This window comes from Sinohyriopsis cumingii, chromosome 3 (genome assembly GCF_028554795.1).
Source record: "Sinohyriopsis cumingii isolate HCF-2022 chromosome 3, ASM2855479v2, whole genome shotgun sequence".
Classification (NCBI taxonomy): domain Eukaryota; kingdom Metazoa; phylum Mollusca; class Bivalvia; order Unionida; family Unionidae; genus Sinohyriopsis; species Sinohyriopsis cumingii.
In genome coordinates this window covers 126,304,632-126,327,585 of record NC_142963.1, presented here as the reverse complement: position 1 = coordinate 126,327,585, position 22,954 = coordinate 126,304,632, and the positions used below count along the sequence as shown (strand labels likewise).

General features: G+C 34.1%; 2 protein-coding genes across 8 annotated transcripts in view; both read left to right on the top strand.

The window, feature by feature from the left end:
• LOC149803798 (ras-related C3 botulinum toxin substrate 1-like) overlaps positions 1 to 7,875 on the top strand; it is a 28,586-nt gene extending 20,711 nt beyond the window's left edge. For 4 of the 5 annotated variants that reach the window (XM_089953604.1, XM_089953606.1, XM_089953603.1 and 1 more), the window contains 2 exons: positions 5,023 to 5,085; positions 6,494 to 7,875. In XM_089953604.1, coding sequence (XP_089809730.1) covers positions 5,023 to 5,085; positions 6,494 to 6,784 — 354 coding nt within the window. In that variant the 3' untranslated portion in view covers positions 6,785 to 7,875. The remainder of the gene's footprint in view (positions 1 to 5,022; positions 5,086 to 6,493) is intronic. The other variant, XM_089953605.1, reaches the window with a different exon arrangement.
• Positions 7,876 to 12,897: 5,022 nt separating this feature from the next.
• Positions 12,898 to 22,954, top strand: part of LOC149803797 (ras-related C3 botulinum toxin substrate 2-like) — a 59,937-nt gene continuing 49,880 nt past the window's right edge. The window contains exon 1 of one of the 3 annotated variants that reach the window (XR_016420255.1): positions 12,898 to 13,117. Coding sequence is in view for 2 of the 3 variants with exons in the window: in XM_089953602.1 (XP_089809728.1) it covers positions 13,011 to 13,117 (107 nt within the window). In the remaining variant the exon portion in view is untranslated. The remainder of the gene's footprint in view (positions 13,118 to 22,954) is intronic. The other 2 variants (XM_089953602.1, XM_089953601.1) reach the window with 2 other exon arrangements.

The window sequence follows — 22,954 nt, the reverse complement described above, 5'->3', positions numbered from 1 at the left end:
TGAATTTTGCAATCTTCTTATAGCTACTCTTCTCCTGAATGGTTGGTAATATCAATATTAAATTTCACTAAAATATTTCTCATGGTGCCTGGTTGGTTCTAAATGAGGACGATGCCAATCTGACATCCAAATATGAGCAAAATGTCCGATATCTTTAAAATATTGTCATTGCTACTCTTCGTAAACAGAAAATCCTATCGACATGGGATCTCTAGCAGAATATTTCTTATTATGTCCAAATAGTTCTTAACATAAATTATGCTACTCAAACATCCAGTATGTCCGACACGGTGAATATATTTGTATTGCTACCTTTCCTGAGTAGATGGTCATATGAGCATAGGCTTTCTGTAAATAGACCCTAGATGAAGATAGTGCCAACCTGATGTCCAATTTGGCCACCAAGACATACATTTTGAACATTTGCTCATGGCTACTAAACCTGAATTGATATAGACATTGAGTTTTCACCAGAAGACTTCTTATGATGTGGGTTTTTTTCTGGATGAAACATCGGTTCCAATCTGACATATGTTATGGCCACCATGTCAGCAATCTTGAAAATGCCTTTTCAAAGGTAAGTCAAATTAACATGGAGATTTCATCAGAAGGCTCCCTTTTTAATTGATTCTAAATTAAACTGGTGGTGGCCTGACCTCCAATATAACCACCACGTTGACCTTTTTGAAAATCTTGATATTGCTGCATTTCGTGCATGATTGGTCATATCGAAGTGCGGTTTCTACCAAATTCATTATTCTTAAATTTATTCGGTTCTAAGTGAAAGCGGTGCTCTTCACCAAAATTGAAAAGCCTGTGATTTCTAGTTCTCCGCAATGGATGGTCATAATTGCATGCGTATAAGATTTTCAGCAAAAACTTCTAACGATGTAAAGTTTACTGCAAATGAAAATGGTGCCATAATTACATCCAATATTTAAAAATCAAGCTTGCCCCCTTTTTTGACTGTGTTTTATTCTTTGGGTGTAACAAAGCTACTTGATAAATCAACATTATTTCTATAATCTTGGACTTTCATGCAGTATCACACGTGCTATATGCCTAACACTTGTGCCCTGATACACATGGGATTCATCAGGAACAATTTTATCATATTACTAGAATTCGAGGATTACATATGGACCTTTGATATATTATCACTATATCTCAAAATAGTTTACACTCGTATTCTACAATTTCAACTGGAACTTTGAAATATTGCTTTCTAAGTTTTCTACGCTGATATACTAGGGTTTCAACTGACGTACTGTACGATTTTAACTGGAACTTTCACATGACATTACTATATGCCCAACTTTTGTACACTGATATACTAGGGTTTGAACTGAAACTTAGATTTACAGTTATATTGTATACCTAACGTCTGAGCCATAATATGTTAGGATTTCCTGCAAAAAATTGATAAGCATGAATTTATCTCATTATAACAACATTATGACATGCATGGTGCTGCATTATGTGGCTGTCTTGTTTCCTTGTAGGATGGATTGAATGGAACCATTTATATATTTCCATTACCAAGTATGTATGGTAATTATTAGAAGATATATTCAAGATACACATTGTATATTATTAATGTTCATTTATTTTGTGTAATGATGTTGTTACACTACATTAAATGTGAATATTCAGTGTTGTGGTTTTTCAACCCTCATTTTCATCTTTCCCCCAAACTAGTAAAAAGTTGAAAGGTTTATATGTACAAATGTTTTTAATGGTGATTATGTAAAATTTGTAAACTACAAATGATCATTGGAAAATTGTGAGTTAAGTTGGCAGTTAGCCAAAGAGAAACGTCATTTTAGGTATTAAAGAAACATTGATATATAATCCAATATTTGGATCATGTATACATGTATTTATACAATGGTAAATGTCAAATATTTTCTTGGCGATATGATGTATACTGTACACCAATATGCTGTTACTCAGAATATGACAATAAGTCAATTTGTCCATTAATAAAAGTACAAATTATGTAGTATGTATTTCGAATATATTTACACATACTGCGGTAGTAAATCAATGGTTCTGCATGTTCAGAAAAGTGTATAACCAACCATGTTATGTATATAAACAGTTTCAGAGTTCATAAAAAACATGCCTATCCAAACATCCCTGGGGTGATAGAATTACAACAACAAAAATACTCGTCGTGTCGTCTTTATACTCAGCACAACAAACATCTCCGCTTACGCATTTACTAAAACAATATACTCACGTTTGATACTAAAATGGTTTAAAACTATGATTTTCTCCCCAATAATAACTCCTTAGATAAACATACAGTAAGGAACTGAGTTTGTACCCGAGGAAATTGCAGTTGCTTGCATAGCGTTGATATTTTTAGTAGTACACACGTTCACATTGACACATTGGGACCATAAAGTATTATACGTGTCATACTTTACCTTTTCAACAAACTGGCACATGCATTTATGAGTTAGGTAAGGTAAAACGTTAAGAGGCAGACAACGTTAAAATTTCATACAGTCAAACGTTTTTAATCTTGTGCCTAAAACACGTGTTTTAGACTGTGCAGCTTGATTGCTACGTTGTCATACCATAGTAAGGGCACATACTATATTTATGCAACCTATACTACAACGTCCAGAACGACTTAGTACAGTAATTCATACATTATAGCAATTACATCAGATGTTCCAAAGTACAAGTAGCGAAAACATATCTTTGTTAAATATGACTTAGAATTAGTTGAATTTATTAATCTAATTATATCTTGCATGTAAAGGAAACTAATACAAGTTTCATACTCTAACAGGCACAACTTTTTATCTTAAGATGTCTTCAAAACGATTTCTTTGATATAAACTTTGATGTTAGAATTAGTATGTTAAACCTTATCATGACTTCTGTTTTTCATCCATCATGCGAGATTATCAATACATCTCATCACATATAATAATGATTAGATCCAATCCAAACAGATGGCCAAATTACGGAGCATATTACTTTTTATTTGAGATGTTTTGATGAATAGAGACGCTGATCGAAAGGCAATACAGTACCTGTATTTCATGGCAGATCTGAGTCAGTACTGTTGTCAGCTGGGAATGTTATACACAAGCAACTGTTGTTTATCAAGGATGAAAGCTTAGTGCAGATTAACACTGCAGCAAAATGGTTTAAATCAAACAAACATTTGATGTTCCAGTGAATGAAAAAAACTGAAACACCAGACTCAGTTGCAAAGGTAACTTGCTGCAGACGTTTTTTGTTTTAAAGACTTATCCAATATAAGTAAAGATATTTAATCACAAAAGGAAGTTGAATTGCAGTATTTTTGTTCATTTCTTTGTATCTTCATCTATCTTATTGATGTTTGTTACAACAGTAATAAAAAGTTTATTTCTGTTTGCATTCTACTTATAGCCTTGAATACGTAGGTTTCTGCGAGAAGAAAACCAAATTTTCCACGAATATTGTTTAACTATTATAGTTTATGACATTTTTCTTAGCTGTTGTCAACTGTTACACATATAATGTAAATTTACTAACACACATTTATTTGCGGCATTTTGTATTTACGAATCTTTATTCTCCAGTCCTTTTAATTAGATTCCGAAGTGGAACAGTTTTCATTGCTGTTGCAATGTACAAAGCAGATCTCAAATATAAGGACTGGATTGCACGTTAGAATGAACTGCCATCAAAGTATGTAATTATTGGCAACACAACTAGCTTTTTTTTCGTATAGTATTGTAATTGAAAATGGAACTTTAATGGACTGCAACTGATTTAAATGAAATGGAATAGTGATACTCATCTTTATTTGTTGTTGTTGTTGTTGTTGTAGGGTTTAACGCCATTTTTCAGCACACGATAGGCTATACATGGCGGCCAGTATTAATGGTGGAGGAAGAACCCGGGAAAGCCCTAGAAAGAACCACCGACAAACGAGAAGCTACTGGTAAGCTTTCTCACATACCCACATTGGCTGTGTCCGAGACTCGAACCGGCGCAGACATAGATCTTCATTTGTAGGCAGCTGATTATAACATAAAAAGTATGCACTTTTGTTTAACTAAGATTTATCTAAGACTTTCTTTACAAATTTGCAGATCTTTATATGCGCGTTTTGATTTTATTTTATGTTCTTTATTTCTATTTGGTGGTTTGGTAAATTTATCCACTTAAAACCTATATCCATATATTCTTTCATTATCATTTATACTCATAAATAAATCAGTCCTTCTTTGACGAATGCTTTCGACTAGAAATTGCTCCCGTGTTATTAATATGTGAAGAATTTTGACATGTTCAAAATTAAAGTTTCAAACAAACGAACGAAGAAAATTTTTAAGAATTTCTTTAAATTCTAAATTGACTTCTTAGGCAATCATAAATGCAATGCCTACTAATTAACTTAGATATCTTTTTTATACCTTTTCTCCCCATCAAAATGATTTTGATTGAAAATTGACTTGTAGTGATCAAATAATATGATGCCATGGTAACAGAATACAAGCTGAGAGTCAGGAAGGGTGGTTTTGCATGTGATTCCTAAGGGTAAGACTGGTTCAGTGACATTATCACCAGACTTCAACTTGGTGAATATCGTTTAATTTTCTATTTTCATTGAACCTTTCGTACCCTAACGGACCCCATTAGATGTTTAGAGTTTATCCTGTGACAGATATATAGTAGGGTATCATTTTTATGGCCAGGTCAGCCAATCGATCATTTAATAGTAGCATACATGTACACTAATTGGTGGGTTTCATATTGCAACGGTGATGCATTAAATGAACATTCTTGTCATTACTTACATTGGTGGATAGTTAGTGGGGTGGGGGTTCTATTATCTTCAGACATAAATTCTTATTTATTGAGTCTTTGAAATACCGTGTATTATGGTTAACAAATTAGAAGAATTGGAACCTCACAAATACTAGTGAATTCACGGCATTGACATAACTGTGTAATGTGACAGATTAAACATTTCCCAAAGTAAAGAAATTTTGTACATTTCTTTTTCAGGATGTTTTCCTCATCTGTTTCTCATTAATAAGTCCAGCTAGCTTTGAGAATGTCAGACAAAAGGTAAACTGTTAGTCGGTGGAACTTTGTGTCCTTTTTGAAACTGTTTACAGTAATAAGATATGAATTGAAGACTTCATATAATAATGAATGATTTCAAGTGAAAAGCAACAATTGTGTGCTAACATTAAAGAAGAATTTAGGCTTCATTTCTCAAATGATCATGCATGAATATCAGATTGCATTGTAATTGTAACATACATGTATTTCACTACTTTAGATCCTTGCTTAAACGGGGAGGTTCAAACACTCAAACTCGATGCCGATTTAACCCAACATTCGTATTGTTATTGCCAGGAGGATGTTGTACAGTTAGCAAAAATTGGTATCCAGTTGCTATAGAAGGCCATATTATAGGAAATTTCCTTTTAGACTAAAAGTCAAGTAAATTCTAAATATTTAGTTGTAATTATAGGTTACTGCATTTGTATGGGAAATATAAACGATTTTATTCGGCTAGATATACTGCACAACCTTGGGAGTGCAATATATCCTTCCCACAAAACGAATTCTTATTTTCGCACACAAATGCAGTAACCTTGTTATTATATCCTCATTTACTTATTCTACCTAAGGGTTAAATAAATAAACATACTGACACTACAAGAAACAAAGTAACTGAATTTGTGCTGTATTTCAGAATAAATACACAAGCGCAGATTCACCAGTACACAACAATAATATTAATGCGCACATAACTACGCGCGCTCGACATCACTTTCAAAAAGAATTGCCGCTTTTTGTCTACTTAAATTTGAAATCTGGTGCCATATTGTGAACGAATGCGCATTGCAACATCTTTTCCAGTTGGTCTGGAATGAATTAATATTTTTTGGGTGCTGATTCTACTAAAATCCACTGGATTTATTAGTTGTTTCAATTCCACACAATTTACATGTGTCTGTAATTTGAACAAGGAGCCTGGGGCACGTTTTGATTCAGGTGCATGTGTGTTTCCGTTCTGTCATTGAAAGTTTGGAATGACAATGTGGGAAAATGTGAATTCTTTCAACTGTAATTATCAAAAAGACGCAATGGAATTTGACGTTCATTTCATTTTGAGTGCAGTATGTAGAAAGCGCTGGGAACATAGTCGAAATTACAGCACAATTTCGATAAATGTGTAAACAAGCTTTAGAACCAATGACATAGTACATGAAATTCGGATTTTCAGAATGAAGAAAGTACATTTTGAAGAATATGAAGATGCAAAAATTTAAGTATATTTTTGCCATTCTTATTACCACCTAAAGAAGATATGTTTATGCGTGATCACTCGCATGCTTCCCCAGTTATGTTATGACCTGTACTCAGTGTCATGGCATCTGTTGCTTGCAAAAAGTCTGGTGTATCCCAACACATTTACCCACCTGAAAATAGTTCTAATAATCATTGAAATTTTCACTTACAGTGGTTCCCAGAAGTGATCCATAACTGCCCGAAAACGCCAATCATTCTAGTGGGAACCAAGCTGGATTTGAGGGAAGACAAAGAAACAGTCCAACGACTAAACGAAAAGAAATTTAGACCAATTTCCTACTCACAAGGACTAATTCTGGCTAAAGAAATTAAGGCAGTGACATATCTGGAGTGTTCAGCGCTTACACAGAGGTGCTTAAAGGAAGTTTTCGATGAAGCAATACGAGCTGTGATGAATCCTAAACCGCTACATCACAAAACGCGACGATGTTTAATTTTATAGCCAACAGATATCCAATGTATTGTTTTAGTGCAGTAACTATAAAAATGTTCAGTATTCATTTCCACAAAAAAATGATGATCTGTATTTATTATTAGTGGTTTCTAATTGATTGTGAATGTCTTGAATTGTAGATATTGAGCATTTGAAAATCTTGTGTCTTTCTAATATTCTGCCTCTTTCTGTGCCTGTTTTCGTTAAAGAGATATATTATTAGTTAGACCGTATTGTTCGAAGAGTTATTTCAGCTTTACAGTGATCCAGTCTAATTTAAAAGTTTACTTGAATTGGTCGATTTCTCACAAGTGTGCTGTCTAACCAAAGAAGGAAATATTCCTTTTTGGTAATATATCAACATATACACACACATATAAAAGCCTATTTTGGTCAGCTGTCGGCTTTACAGATTTATTTCTGCAAAGTAAAGCTAAAAATCTTTGTCTTTCTTATCCTCTGCCTTTTTTGTGCATGCTTACGTTACAGGATTAACATCGATATTAATGCTGTGCATATATATATATATATATATATATATATATATATATATATATATATATATATATATATATATATATATATATATATATATGATCATTGTTTAACTGAGATTGGCCATCATACAGTTTTATCAAAGAAACGTTCAATGACATTTATTTCTTGTTGTTGAAACACTACTGTATCAGCATTGTCTTCCTCTCTGGTGTTAGTGATTGTTAACTTATAAAGATAGAAAATTTCTCAGATAAAATCCTCAAGCAAAGAGGAGAGTCCCGATAATATGGCCCTGTTAACTGTCAAGTAGTTGGTCACGTGTTTCAGCTGAGCGGGACAACGTGATTAGTAGCAAAGTTTCTTTTGTCTTGTATTTGGTAATTTCTTTACCAGTTTAAAGTGTTGTTGCAGAAATGAAAATACGTATTGCAGAAAACCTTTCGTGATTTAAAAACAAAATTCTATTCGAGCTGATGTTCCATAGACAATATCCATCCACCCTATTCAGTGCATACATAATGTAGTAGAAACCAGCTCGGCTTCATAATTAACGTACAATTACAATGTTAAATGTTTTTAAATAAAGCACTTGCAAGAAATCATTTAATATAATTTTTCTTGTCTGCAATATACTTTCTTGTATAAAGAATTTGAAAAAAGACATAGGTTTTATCGATGATAAAAATCCTAACATCAGAATACGTACATGTATATGCATTCATCCATTCATCCTTTTAATGCGCATTTGTTACTGCCCAGATTGTATAATGACTCGGTCAGTGTTATGGTTGATGACAAACCAATCAACTTTGGATTGTAATAACTACGACAGTATGCGTACACTATAATATCCACAAACAGTAAGTCTCTACTGAAGAATAGCACAAACAATTATTGGAACATTTTTGATCATCCAGATAAATACCGTGTCCATCAATCATATGGGTTGTCTTGCGTTTGAATACCAATACATGGGTGTCATTTTCTGAAAGCAGCAGCAGTGACATATGCAATATATATTCAGTTATAAATCGGGTCCAGACAACATCAACCATGATCTGCTGTCACATAATGTGCTGGCAGAGCAGGGTTTGTGCAGTTTGTTAAACTAACCATAACAAACTACATGGCCTTTGACCTACCAGGTGTATTATGGATGGCGCATATGTGTCTGTGCAGTTTGCAATTGAAACTAACTTATCAACAGGTACAAAATGGTATGTGAAGTTCGGTGCTTATAGTTTGGAAAGTCACATATCTTCAGCATATGATTTTGAACTGTACTGAAACAATTCAGATAATAGTATAGTTTCTAAACTATGGTTCAAAAGTTTGTTCACTGATAAGCACTGATTGATCAAAACATGAGTCTTGGCACTTCCTGCTGAATAAGTATTTATTTTATAGTTGACCATATACAGTCTGATATCATTAAAATGCCAACTGGTATCTGTCCCCTATAGATGTGGAGGATGGGGGACACAGTGACCCCTACCATTTTAATCTCAGGTGCAATAGGAAGCTGACTTAAAAGTTTTTCATTTAAAATTGCCATGGCTAATCACTTAGGACTATTGGAAGAAAATGTCTTACTCTAATGAATGCTGATTTGAGAGCAAATGCTGAGAAATAACTGAAAAACAATTACTGAGAAGAGAAATTAAGTTCTTTTTCCTAAATTATTATAAAGCTGAGTTTTTCTTTGCTACTGACTGAAACAGCATGTAAATCGTGTAGGTCAACATTTGCCTTTACTTAAGGTTACGTACAACTAAAGAGTTTTCATTTCATCAGCCACATGGCAGACGACAATTGGTAATATTCAATAATTTTAGTTTAAAAAGATCTTTTTCTTGGAACATTTAAGAGTGTTTGACTAATTTCGGTATCACATTGTCCATAATAGGATCGGATTATAAAAGCAGTACAATTTAAAATGATGTTTGTTTATAATAAAATAAAAAGCCCAGGTAAAGCAAGGAACGTAGTTATTTATACATATAATATCAGAAACAATGAAACATGCAATCTAAATCACATGTTAACTAGAATATCATCATACACATTAAAACTGTTTAGATACCGTAATTTTCCTAACACAGCTTGACCATAAAGAAATAACCATTTGCATTCCCAAATAATATTTGTGGCCTGTATTAAAAGTTCATTATCCGGCATATGTTATGTTTATTTCAACTGTTATGGATCTAACAATAGCATTTACTCTTCTTATTTAAGAGAGATTTGTTTTTCAGTGATCTTTTTTCGTAAAGGAATGAAATTATATGTACACACTATTCAGTAATTGGTTTTGCAAGGGGTGGGAAAACGTCTGTGTAATAGTCGAATCCAAATATTTAATGCAAAGCAAATAATATAAAAACAAATATATTCACAACAAATACAATAGACAATTCATTTACACTTATTCTTAAATAGGCACACACATATGTCTCTTGATGTTGACATTTATTGGGACACATATTTCTCCAGCAAATATATTATCTAACCATAATACATTTGGATAATGTTCTTTGCTACCTCCAAATTCACTCATCGCAGAAAGACTGAAATAAGTTTCTCTGTCTAGATTTTCTGTCCAGATTATATCAAGGGAAATGGAAGCAGTTCATACAGCTTAACTTCAATTTCTACCCGCTTTGTGGCTACTTCAATATCCGGTTTAAGTCAGTTTTTCACTTTCTTTCCACGTAAAAGGACTTTCTGCAGACAATCCAATTAATTCTACAAATTATAAAACTTATATTTAATCATCCACATCTCTTTTTCATTGTTACAGTTAGTATAAATGTTGTATATGGTGGTTGCAACAGTTTTGTACGTTATTGGGAATATATTGATATTTGTGAAATTATTGTGCCATTTGTTTTCGTCGCATTTGACTTCGAAAACCAAGATATATTATCACCGTTGTAATTTGCTGATCCTTGTCTTTAGTTATTGACTTTAATTATGGCTCGTTTATTTATAATGCTGTTGGCATGTTTTCAATTATTTATATTTATATGTATCAATACTGACACGGCTCTACGGTCCTAAGTTAAGTAACGGAAAGAAGGGAAACCAACAATTTTATTCAAATAAAAAGAATCAATTTATTTCGGTAAGTTACAAACTTTATATTTAAGAGGAACTTACAGTATTGTAATTAAATCCCAAATAATACTAAAAGTTTATCACAGGTCCAAAAGTATAGTGGTCCGAATGAATCCCAGTATTGAATGTGCCGCTGTACCAATAGTTTTGACCAAGCTGATGTACCAACAGTGTTAATGCATCACAATGATATGATCCATACTTTCTTTGCATGAATTCACAATAACCCCCAAACCAGTGCTTAATCCAAAAGGCCAATGAGCACTTTGTTATTCCAAAGAATAGTTTTTGAGTAGATGATTCCTCTCACATTATATCTAAACACAACAATAAAATAATTCCAAAGATTACACTGAAGATTAGAATAAAATAATTTTGCTCATCGCAGCAACCTTACATAAAAATCTGTGACATAATAAAATGTCCAGGGTGTATGACAGAAGTTCTCTTCTAGAACATTCTGATTTTGTAACTTGCACTCAAATGTCAGTAAATGTTTTCATTCATGGACAAAGGTCATCCACATAATACAGATTAAATCTACAAAACACCTCTCCTCATAAAGTAAATAAAGATTAATACAATAATGTTCAAAATACTGCATATCAGTAAAATATATGTTTGATATTATTATAATTAAAATTAGATAGAGTTATGTCTTAGGGATGTAAAAAAATATACATAAAGTAATATTGTACTTTTATGCACAGCTTATATTTTCGCTTAACATTCCTGATGTCGATGTTGTCTTCCAGGTCAATGTTGTATTCCTGCAAAATCAATCTCTGATTTTTATTTCCCATTTTGTTAAAGAAAGTAAATGGATTTTGATCACTGAATAGCATTATTGGAGGTACACATATAAATATGTATTTTGACCCTCCCCATGAAGATTAGAGGACAACGTTATATCTTAATGCAGTTGAATGAGAGACGATTATTGGTATCTTGCATGCTCTCTCTACCTCTCCCTCCTTTTCTCAAATTAGGAAATATTGTCGAGATTAGAAATTCTTTTAGGATCACATTGGGGATAAGCCTTTAGCTCTGCCCACTCCATTCAAGCAGTCATATTCTACCTTCTGTCTTCTGATTGTAAATGTCGAGCCGGGATGGCATTCACTTCTTCATGTGTCCAAGGCCCCTCTATAACTCATGTGGTCGCCGATTCTGCGTTCTTCATTTTTCACCCTGTCTTGTGTGAGTTCTCGAGGGAGAAATATACTATAAACTTTCACCTAACAACAACCATTATTTTATTCCACTCTTTTAAAATTCACAATACGTTGACTTTCTACCACAAAGATAATACCTCTTAATGGACAGGTGTTTTCAGTAAAGTTTAATGGTCAATTTTTTTGTCAGGTCCTCAAACAAGTGTGGATGGATAATAATAAAGTTTAGTTGTTGTGGCATGTAGCTTTTGCTTTTCTAATTATGGATTAGGCTCCAATTACCTAAAATATTTTGAAAGGTTCCTCAGATTATGATGAATATAATCATGATAATGATGTCATTTTATAATTGTTTTAAATTTTCAATATGATGTAAAATAATCGATAAACACTTTCCAGAAAAACGCTGCATCATCAAATCACATCTGCTATATTGATAGTGTGTATGGCTCCATAAACAAATATCATGTACAAAAGCCAAGTACCAAACGTTGCCCTGATTACCAAGTCACTTTTCTCAGCATACCCACCAAAAACACGTGACAGCATAACTTTTCTTGTTTTTCTTGAGCCATCCACCTAGCGAAGCCCAAACTCATCTTATTTGTGGCAAGATCACAAAATAAAAGTGATTGCAACAGCACTGGCCACTTTGATGTTCATATGAAAGCAATTAACATCACAGTTGACCGATGGTCCCTTGTGACACACATTTTTCCGGGTAATAATTGGAGGTTTGGGTAGCAGAAGGTGACCTCTTGGGACTCTACCATTCGTACTCCTATGGTACGAGTGTGAAAGGAAGCTTTTCCTTGAATCATATTATATACAAAGAGTACCCCTACACCACCAACTATTCCAGCGATTTTGTAGTCGTTACAATGGTTCCATCGAGCTAATATTTCTTGTGTAAATGCAGTTCCCACTCTAAGTACAAATAGTTAATGTTTATTTGTCTATGACCCAAATCCATTCTGCCACATACTGACGCTACATACTACTCAAAAGAACGCGATGGTCACCGGCGTAGTAAACATGGTCAAATATATGGAATGTGTCTGAATATAAAAATATTAATTACGGAGATATTTCGTACTGAATTGTGGATTGTTAGGAGTCCTGTAAACGTCTCATTCGGGGTCCAAAGCAAGGTCCGATGCCCTGCTGCCAAAGATATGTATTTATTTACATTATTACGGCTGCTTCTATCAACAACAAAATTAATGTGTCTAATCCAGGACGTTTGAACGTATAATCTAATCACCTTTAATAACTGATATGATTACCGAATTCATATAATTTAAACATTCTTTAGTGTTAATCAAGTGTACGTATCGTTAAGGAGTTAAGCGGTGACACACGTTCCTTCTAAAATTAGATTCTTGTCAGGGATGACTATATTAGTGCGATGGCCCTTATAAACAGTTGTATCCATCAAAAAACATATGCTGACACCCTCAGATCTTTCACTGCACAATAATGGGAGTTGGAGACCTTCTGTATATGTGACATCAACAATGCAGACATTCAAATGTGTGGTGGTTGGAGATGGGTAAGTTTTCATCAATTGCCCCACAGGATCTGAAAACGTAAATTTGTGGGTCACAGTCAATACGTTACTCGTTTTCTTCAACAGAGCTGTTAGGGGGAGAGATTGTTTGTGTGACTATAATGGCTGACATTAATCCATGAATTGTTTAGGAATGAATAACAAAAAGTATAGCTGTGCGATTTAAGGATTATCGATTTGTTTTGATCATTATCAAAACTTAAAATTATAAAATTAGTATTTGTAAAAAGAATTCGTACACCTTTCAAAAGAAATGTTTAGTTTTTGTTTTATTATGCTACTATCTTTCCTACTTTCGGTTTTGAAAACTAGGACTTACAATGCTGATTTTCAGGTTAACAATACCTGGGGAGAAATGTCATAAATATTCAATAATATTTACGTACATATGGTATTAGGCATTGGAAAGGAAATTCCTTTTGATCCCTCAACTATCAGAGTTTCAAAGCTATTAAGGACAATAGTAACGTGGACGAAATATTTCAATTTAAGCAGGATACACTTTTAAGAAGTTATAAAATAATAAGACGTTTAAATTCAAAAACGCTACTGGAGGTAATCAAATTCGTGTTAAATTGGGGCCACCAATCCTTCTGCGAAATATTACAAATCGAATTAACAAAACTTTACAGTCAACTGTTTTTCTTGATCGTCTAATGGAAGCCCAATTGGATGCGATTGACAACGTCTACCGACAGCAATTAGATTCACACATGTAAACTATCTCTCTAGGAAAACTCAAATGCAACTATCGGTTTTGTAAGTATGGGTCATAAGTCAACTAGACTCAGCATACTGACAATCGTACATGCTTTTATCCTTTCCAACTAGAATTTATATATATTAGTATTTCTGTAGTAACATGATTACTAACAAACTTGAAAAATACAAGAGAGTTCTCTGAGATTTGTATATGATAATAACACAGGCAATTATCATACGCTCTTACTTATGGCGAAAGAACCAACTCTGAAGACGCACTTGCGTCAGGCAATGATTCTGGATACTTTAAAATTCTGACACTGCGTGCTTCCAAATTGGATGATTTAATACGTTTTAAACACAATACATCTAAAGTTATGGAATATTTTATCTGTCCCAAGAATTTAAACACATTTGGCAAAACTAATTTTAGAAATGCAGATGTCATTCTTTGGAATCAGCTACCTAATCAATTTAGATAATAATAGTAGTTTGTTCTAAACTTAAATTACTGTCAGTGGTGATATCCAATATGGCCTCCAATTGTGTGAGCCATCTTGGAAATCTTGTTATGGCTGCTCCCCCTAATTGGACAGATCTAACTACCTTACATAGACTTTCAGTAGTGTTCTAAGGCAAATTACTGAAGTTACAATAGTTACCATTCTGATCAGTCTTACAGATTTCATGATAGTTTCTGCAAGCATAATCAATTTTTTTCTGCTACAGGGAACACCAACATTTACCTATCATCTTTGTATGATTTGTGTTTTTGCTGTTTGACAGTGTATTACATTAAATCACCGTGTGAGATGTTCTGTGCGGTAGACTCCACTAATTCATAAATAAGGACACTGTTATACATAACGCATGCATGCAAAAAACATCGACGCATATCTATCCATTCTTGTTGGTACCTAGGCAGGCTTGAAAAGAAGAATACCCAAAAAGACAGCACCTAATTGGAGTCCATATGTCCAGCCTCTTTGGGCTTGTCTTCGCTTCAATTGTCCATGATGAAATTTCTTTACCTCAATACATACAGTGCCGTGCATAAATAGCTAATAACATTTGTATCATTTCTGAAACATCCCATAAATTAAGGTAAAAGGAAAATTCAATAATTTAATTCTATATTGAGTACTACCTGATTTGAGGAAAATTTTAAGTTTGACCTTTTGACAAGTGTTCTGAGAAAATTCTCTGAGTATCATCCATCATAAAGATAACCGAACGTTTAACTAATGATGTTAAATTCTGTATTAAAGTGTTGCAACATTTAGTTAGCCTTGAATATTACATACCTTCTATACCCGTTTATAACTCGAATCAAGCTGCAGACTTGAGACACACAGATATATAGTTTGTATGGAGTAGTCAGTAAAACAAATTTACATAGACCCTAATCTTCTAGATCATAATGGAAGGGCAGGTCAGGGTATCGGTTGTTTGCATTAGACTTGACCTATATTGACAATATATTGCAGCTGTACATTACTCGGATGATCCAGGAAGTCAAAAGTCCATTGACGTTTAAATACTGATAAGATCTGTCACGGTATCGAACTTCCGGATCTTGCTTTAAGGCTCATGATAAAAATATGCATCATCTCCAACTACGCACCTTGCTTAAGTGGTCAGTGGATATATTTAATGTACCTTTGTCTCCCTACAATGATAAATATATGCTAGGTAGATGACATTAGTGGGACACTGACTGTTTAGGATGGAAGCATGTCCATGGGTTTAGTATTGGGTTCTTGTGCAACCCTGCTTCTGTATATCAGCCTATCCAAAAAACCACAAGGTGCAAAGTCATCAAACGTGGTAGATGTAATGGTACCATTAAGCTGTTGGTGTCTACTATTTTCCCTGAGTGCTGATTAATTATACATGAGGTTTAAAAAAACATAAGATGAACTATTATGAATTATACACTGTGTACTTGAAATAATATATTTCTAAACACTGGAAAGTGCATCTGCTATTAAATTATCTTTTTCCTTGATGTGCCTGATGCCAATATCATATTCCTATAACAACAAACTCCACATTATTAGTTTTTGATTTTTATTATTCATCTTGCCGATGAAAGTTAGGGGGTTGTGGCCACTAAACACAATAATCGAAGAAGGAGCTGAACTAATGTAAACTTCCAAATGTTGTAATGCCAATAATAAAGCCAAACATTCCTTCTCGATTGTTGAGTAATTTCTTTGGTGCTTATTTAACTTCATAGAAAAATAGTACACTAGATGATCAACACTATTTTCGTCTCCTTGAATCAATACTGCTCCATCCCCAACATCATTTGCATCAACAGACAGTTTGAATGATTGGTTGAAATCTGGATCTGTAAGAACTGGCGCGCTTTTAAATCTGGCTTTTAACTTATCTAAAGTCTACTGACATTTTTCAGTCAACAAAACTTGTTTTTCTTGCTCAATAAATTTATCAGGGGTTCAGCAATTAAAGAAAAAATGGAACAAAATTTCCGATAGTATCCAGCCATACCTAAAATTCGCATCAGTTGCTTTTTACTAGCAGGCACAGGAAATTCAGAGATAGCCTTGACATTAGCATCTATAGGTTTAACTTCTCCATGTCCCATGATATGTCCTAGAAAAAGTTACACTAGCACGACATAACTCACTTTTGGACAAATTAATTGTCAAACTTGCATCACTGAGTCTGTCAAAAAATTAAAATTTCCGAATTGTTGCTAAATGTTCTTTCCAGGTGTCGTTGTAGATGATGAAATCATCGATGTAAGCATCACATTTATCTAGACCAGATGTGATCATATTCATGAGACGATGAAAAGTACTTGGCGAACGTTTCATCCCAAACGGCATCACATGATATTGATAAAGTTCACACGGAGTCACGAATGCCGAAATTTCCTTTGCTCTTGCCATTAGTGGAATTTGCCAAAATCCCTTCAGAAGGTCAAATTTGGTGACATACTTGGCATTTCAGATCTTATCCAAAGAGTGATCGATTCTTGGTAATGGAAATGAATCTGATTTTGTCACACTGTTAACCTTCCTATAATCAGTGCTTATACGGAAAGTTTTATCTGGTTTTGGAACAAGTATGCATGTTGAACTCCAATCACTTTTACTGGGCACTATGAAATCATTCTCTAGCAAATACTGAATTTCTTTTTTCAAGTATTCCTGTTTGAGAGGGTTCACCCTGCACGGGTGTTGTTTTACAGGTTTGGAATTTACAGTTTCAACGTCATGGACAATTTTGTTTGTTCTTGTAGGAACATCTGGAAATAAGTGCTCCTATTCAACTAATAACTGTTTACGTTCATTTCTTTCTTACTCTTGCAAATATGAAATTTTCTGGTCCAGATCTTTCATAATATCTGAATTCCAAAGATTTGTCACTCCAATATCAGTTGAATCCGATGATATTCCTTGACTTAAATCTTCTCTGAGTGGGACAGGTACAACTAAATTAATTGCATGTTTAACCTGGACATCTGTTTCAATATACTGGTACTCATATCATTAATTATATCCCAGGAGCACTAATATTATAATTTAACTCATTCATTTTCTCCTTAATTTTGTAAGGACCATAATATCTAATTTGAAGAAAATTTTGAAGAATGAGCAAGATAGACAGAACTCTATTATCAGACTCACTTTTTCTCTGCATTGTTTATCTGTTAAACCATACTTTTACTTTTAACTTGTATTGCTGGATGCCAAATTCAAGCATAATCAGCTGGAAAGTTCCAGACTTAAATTGTGACCCTTGACCCAGTCGGACAGATTTGGGAAGGCCAAATTGAGTACAAGATAGGTTATTAAAGCTTTTACTATTGTTTTAGATGTAATATTCCTCAAAGGAATTGCATCTGGAAAGCTTGTTGACGCACACATTATGGTCAACAAGTATTGGTTACCTGACTTAGTCTTAGGTAAGGGACCAAAACAACTACCATAATTCTACTGAATGGTTCGTCAGATGTGTGAGTAGGTTGCAGATGAGCCTTAGGTATATTCTGATTGGGTTTTTCCTTCCATTTGACAAGTATCATAAGATCTACAGTATTTAGAATCATCACTTTAAATGTTTGGCCAATAAAAGGGTGTCAAGATGTTGTGATAAGTCTTATTAATCCCTAAATGACCAGTCAAAGGAGTTTCATGGGCCAGACTAAGTATTTCTTGTCTGTAAGATTTTGTAACTACAACTTGATAGTTCACCTACCACTCGTCACCAGCAGGTACCTCAGTAGGTCTCCATTTTCTCATAAGAATTTCATATTTGATGAAATAACAGACAGGTACTTCAGGGGCTTTAGTTTCACTAATGGCCCTTTGAAACAAACAGGAGATATCAGGACCTTTTACCTGTTCGACGACAAGTGATTGTCGTTTATCACCCCGATTAGAATAAAGAGAATGAATAGTTAAAAGAGGATCACTGGGAGGAATATCTTCTGATTGATCCAAACAAGGAGTGAAAGTGACCTCATCAAAAGTCTGACCAATACATGTGTTAGCTAAAGGAATACTTTCCTTATCAACATCATTCTCAAGAGCTTTCTTTGCCATAGCTATGATAACTGCACAAGCTGGGCATATATCAGGGAACTGTTTTTGAATTGGATCAACTTTCTGATCCCAACAAGGCTTGTCAGTTACAAGTGGATTAACCACAACCTTATCTCCAGCTAGGTCGATGCCTAGTAAAAAATGAATGCCCTCAACGGGTAAAGCAGAATCTGTTCCGACAGTCAGGGGTCCTGAGACTAAGTTTGATGATACATTTACACAATGGAGAGGAACATTAACAAAGCCGCACTCTACTCCCTGAATAAGAACACTTTCATTAGAAGATGACTTCTCAGAAAAAGGCAAAGTACATGACAATAAAGACTCTGAGAAGCTCCTGTGTCCATTCAAATTTTAATAGGGATGTGATTGTCCAAATCACCCAAGAGTGATATAGAACCCTTCGATATGAATGGTTCATAATTCTCAATAATAAAATCAGACTGGAGTTTATTAGATCCAACAAATGTACTGCTTTCAATACATAACCGTGACCTTGACCTCTTAGACATAAGAGCATTTGTAATAAGTCTGTATTGAATCTGGTGCCCATTTTTCCATTTATAGCAATCAGAAATAACGTGTCCTTTCTTCTTGCAATAGGTACACGTAGGAAGAGACATGGATATTTGATCAAGCTTATATGAAGCTTGATTTATAAAAAGTTGTGCCAGACTGAGATTTAAAAGGGCTTGTATTCGGCTGAAATATTTTTCTGCCAAAAGACTGTTGAGTAGAAGTCTTATTTACAAAAGAACTTCATGAGTTAAAGAATATTCATCAGCAGCACTAGCAGCATTTTTCAAGGTTTCGATCTGATGCTCATCAAGATAAGACTTAATGTCACTATAGACACAGGTTTTGAAATCTTCAAGTAATACAAGTTGTTTGAGACTTTCATAATCTTGTTCAACTTTCTTGGCTAAGCACCAGCTATCAAATAACTTCTCTTTTTCTCCAGTAAATTTGACATGAGATTGTCCAGTTTTTTTTGGTATCGTTTACTATCTTTACCAATAAGTACACATTGTAATAATTGAGTGCAATGCTCCCTGGCTATTTAAAATTTTCAGCAACTTTTTCAAAACGAGTAAAATATTTGTCTACATCTCTTTCGCTGAGAGGCGTCACTAACCTAATATTCTTTGCAACATCTAAACTTAAATTTGTATTTGAAGTGGGAATGTGCTTTTCACTTGCAAGCTCCATTTATTTTTTCCGAATTTGAAATTCTCTTTCAACCTTCTCCCTCTGCATTTATCTGTCTTTCTCTCTTTATTCCTTATTTTGCTGCATTTATTTTTCTTTTGCTCTTTCCTGTCTCTCTCTCCTCTTTCTCAAATTATAACTGCATTTGTTTTTCTTCTTTCTGTAATACCATTTGTTCTTTCCCTTTCTCTAGTTGCAACTGCAACTGCATTTGATTTTGTTCTTTATCTTTCTGAAGTTCCAGCTTCCTCAATTCCAATTCTATCTTGTATTTTAATTCTAATTTCTTTACTTTTTTGTCAGAGTCTGATACAGACTTACTGATCACTTTTATCCAAAACATTCTTTTCTACCAAATATTGGACCAAAATATTTTTTATTTCTTGCTTCGAAAAGGAAGCTTTTGCCCCAGAAAGATAATATTTTCTGGCAAGTTGGATCAATTCGTCTTTTTTCAAAAGGTCTAATTGTTTCTGGGTAGGACTTAAAAGAAAGATTTCAACTTGTGATGACATTGTAGAAAAAGCTTGCTGATTTCACTAAAGATTTCAAAATTGTAAAAGAATACTTAGAATTTAAAAAATGTCAAAGACTAGGGGAATTCAGATTTCAAAAAACAGTTTTCTGAAAGATTTTAGCCAAAATTCTTATATCAAAGGACCAGCACCACAATTTTCTTTTGTTACATTTAGGCTCTTAATAAACGAAACAAAGAAAAGAGTGAAGACAACAAGATTTGTAAAATTTAACAAATAATTTATTTCCGCTGAAAAACAAGGTAAAAATGAAAAAAAAAGAACTTACGGTTTTAAGAATCAAATCCAAAAATAATTCAAGAATAATCCTAGAATTAAAAATTTGGAGTATTAGTATTAAAATGTTCTAATGAGTTTGAGTTCCAGTCCCGACGAAAAATCCAAAATAGAAGGCGATGATGTATACTTTAGCCAGTGTAGTTCTGATTTGTCTTCAGTTCTTCTTTGTACTACGGAAATTAATATTCCGATGATTGAATTCCGAATACAATTTCAATAAATGTCTTTGTCCACGAATTCTGTATGAGCACTTAAATAATCTCCAGGGAAAAGTATTAATCTCATAGAATCCAAATAATTTGAAGAAAAATTAAAATGTAACTCCTCCGGTCACAACCGAAAAAAACATCTTGATATCTAAGTGTTTAAAAGCCTAACTGAGATTATTTCTCAAAACTTCGGAATTAAACTTAGATATTGCGCAAAACAGATGCCCGGACGAGGGTCAACCTACAGGTAAAACCAGAAATTCAAGAACATTGTAGAAGCTATTGACGTCGAAAGTCACGTAGTCCCAGTCAGCCTCGATTTCACTCTTATCAATCACACATTAAGAATGAATAAAAAATTTGTTTACTTGATTCTCAGTCAAGGTCAGGAATCATGTCAGCGTTTATAAGCAAAGTTCTATTATTAGGTGTTTACGAAAAAAACAGTAAGGTCTGGAAAATGTCAAATTCCAGTAAGCAAAACAACATTATTATAACCTGTAATGGAATAAAAAAATTTAAAACTAACAAACAAACAGTTAAATTAAATCTATATATATATGGCTCCACATAGGTGGGTCCGAGTACTGGGTTCAGCTAATATGGAACGCGTGCAAGTAGCTTCTCGCGGATCAGTTGTTCTTCCCGGGGTTTTCCGGGGTTATTCCTCCACCAGTTATAGTGGCGGCCTTTTATCGACTATCTTCTGCTGAAAAATGGCGTTAAACCACATAACAATAACAAATTAAACCACTGTCTATAAAGATGTAACTTTCGGATGACTATGTTATGAGACCAAAATCATCATTGTTTATGTGTGCTAACCACATGCATAACTGACCTTTCATACAGTCAGCAGGTTGTGATAAGATGACTGTGGATAATATTTTACTGCAGTAATGAAATTGAATTATCAAATAGCTAAGCATTGTTGATTGCTAAGAATGTATCAAAAGGTGGAGGGATTACTTTCTGAATCACACGAGGGTCATATTTTCATGGGTCTTAGATTTGTTTTTTGGAGCGAGCACAGCATTATCCACAAAATTGTGAAATCACAATATACCTTCGTAATACATGTACTCTATGTGTGTGTGTGTGTGTGTGTGTGTGTGATTTGGAATTTAACGTAACTTTAAAAATTTTTCAGTCATATCGCTAGATTTCTGCAGTGTCACAGTTTATAGTGATGTTTAGCACTGCAGCATCATTTAGCAGACATGTAGCTTGATGTCTAACCCAGTCACATTATCCTGACACCAGGCCGACCAGTCCTAACACTAACCTCTTAATACTGAGCGCCAAGCGAGGCAGCTGTTAGTAAAAAGTTTATAAGTCTTTAGTATGACTCGGCCGGGGATGTAAGGCTCGCCAACCCCCCAGGCCGCCCAGGCGGACGCTTAGCCACTAAGTCACCGGAGTGGTTACTCCATTTGTAGTGTTAAGATAAGGTACTGTTTATTCTTTGAGGAAAATATTCATTTATAGCATTTTCCCCGCAACATTAAAAGCAAAAACACATATAGAAGATATAGGGTGAAATATGTTTTTATTCATGCACGAGCAGACACTGTCGCTACACATAAAATGCCTAAGTAAGAAAAATTATACTAAAGTAAAAACTCTTGAGGTAAGAACAAAATCCTGCTCTTTGAGATGACCTTTCTCACAACACAATGCGATCCTGATACATGCGGTATCACAGCAGAGGAAATCACATACTTAATTCACGAAATAAATCCATGTATCAATAATCTGGTCTTAAATGGTAGATAATTTTCCCAAAAAGAGTTGTCTTTCGAATTAGGTTTTCCATTATATCGTCAATGCCACACAAATGTATGGTTTATCCAAGCGTTCGAAATACATGTTAATAAATAATAAATCAGATTTGCACATGGAAAAATGTTTTTTTTTTATCTTCATAACTCTGCTACTACAACGTATCATTTGATGTATTCTGGTAGGTAAATTGCCAATTACGCGTCCCTGAAAGATTTCATCTGTTCACTACCAATTTTGGTGAAATTATTGCCCTTTTCCCATGAATATTATATCTTCATTAAAGCCAATCATTGTACAGTACACAACATTCACTGTAGCCGAATAACCATTTAACATAGTCTGATGTAGTTTGTACGTACATTGTTAGAATACTTGGATGTGTTGCGGGGAGGGAGTTGTTTTCAATTTCATTTTGCTAGAGATCTGACCCTCGGCAGTTAACTAGATATCTTAACGTTGGAGTTTGCGTGTAAACAATATGTTCTGAAGCAATGTGGAAATGTCACTGTCTTGTAGGCTGTA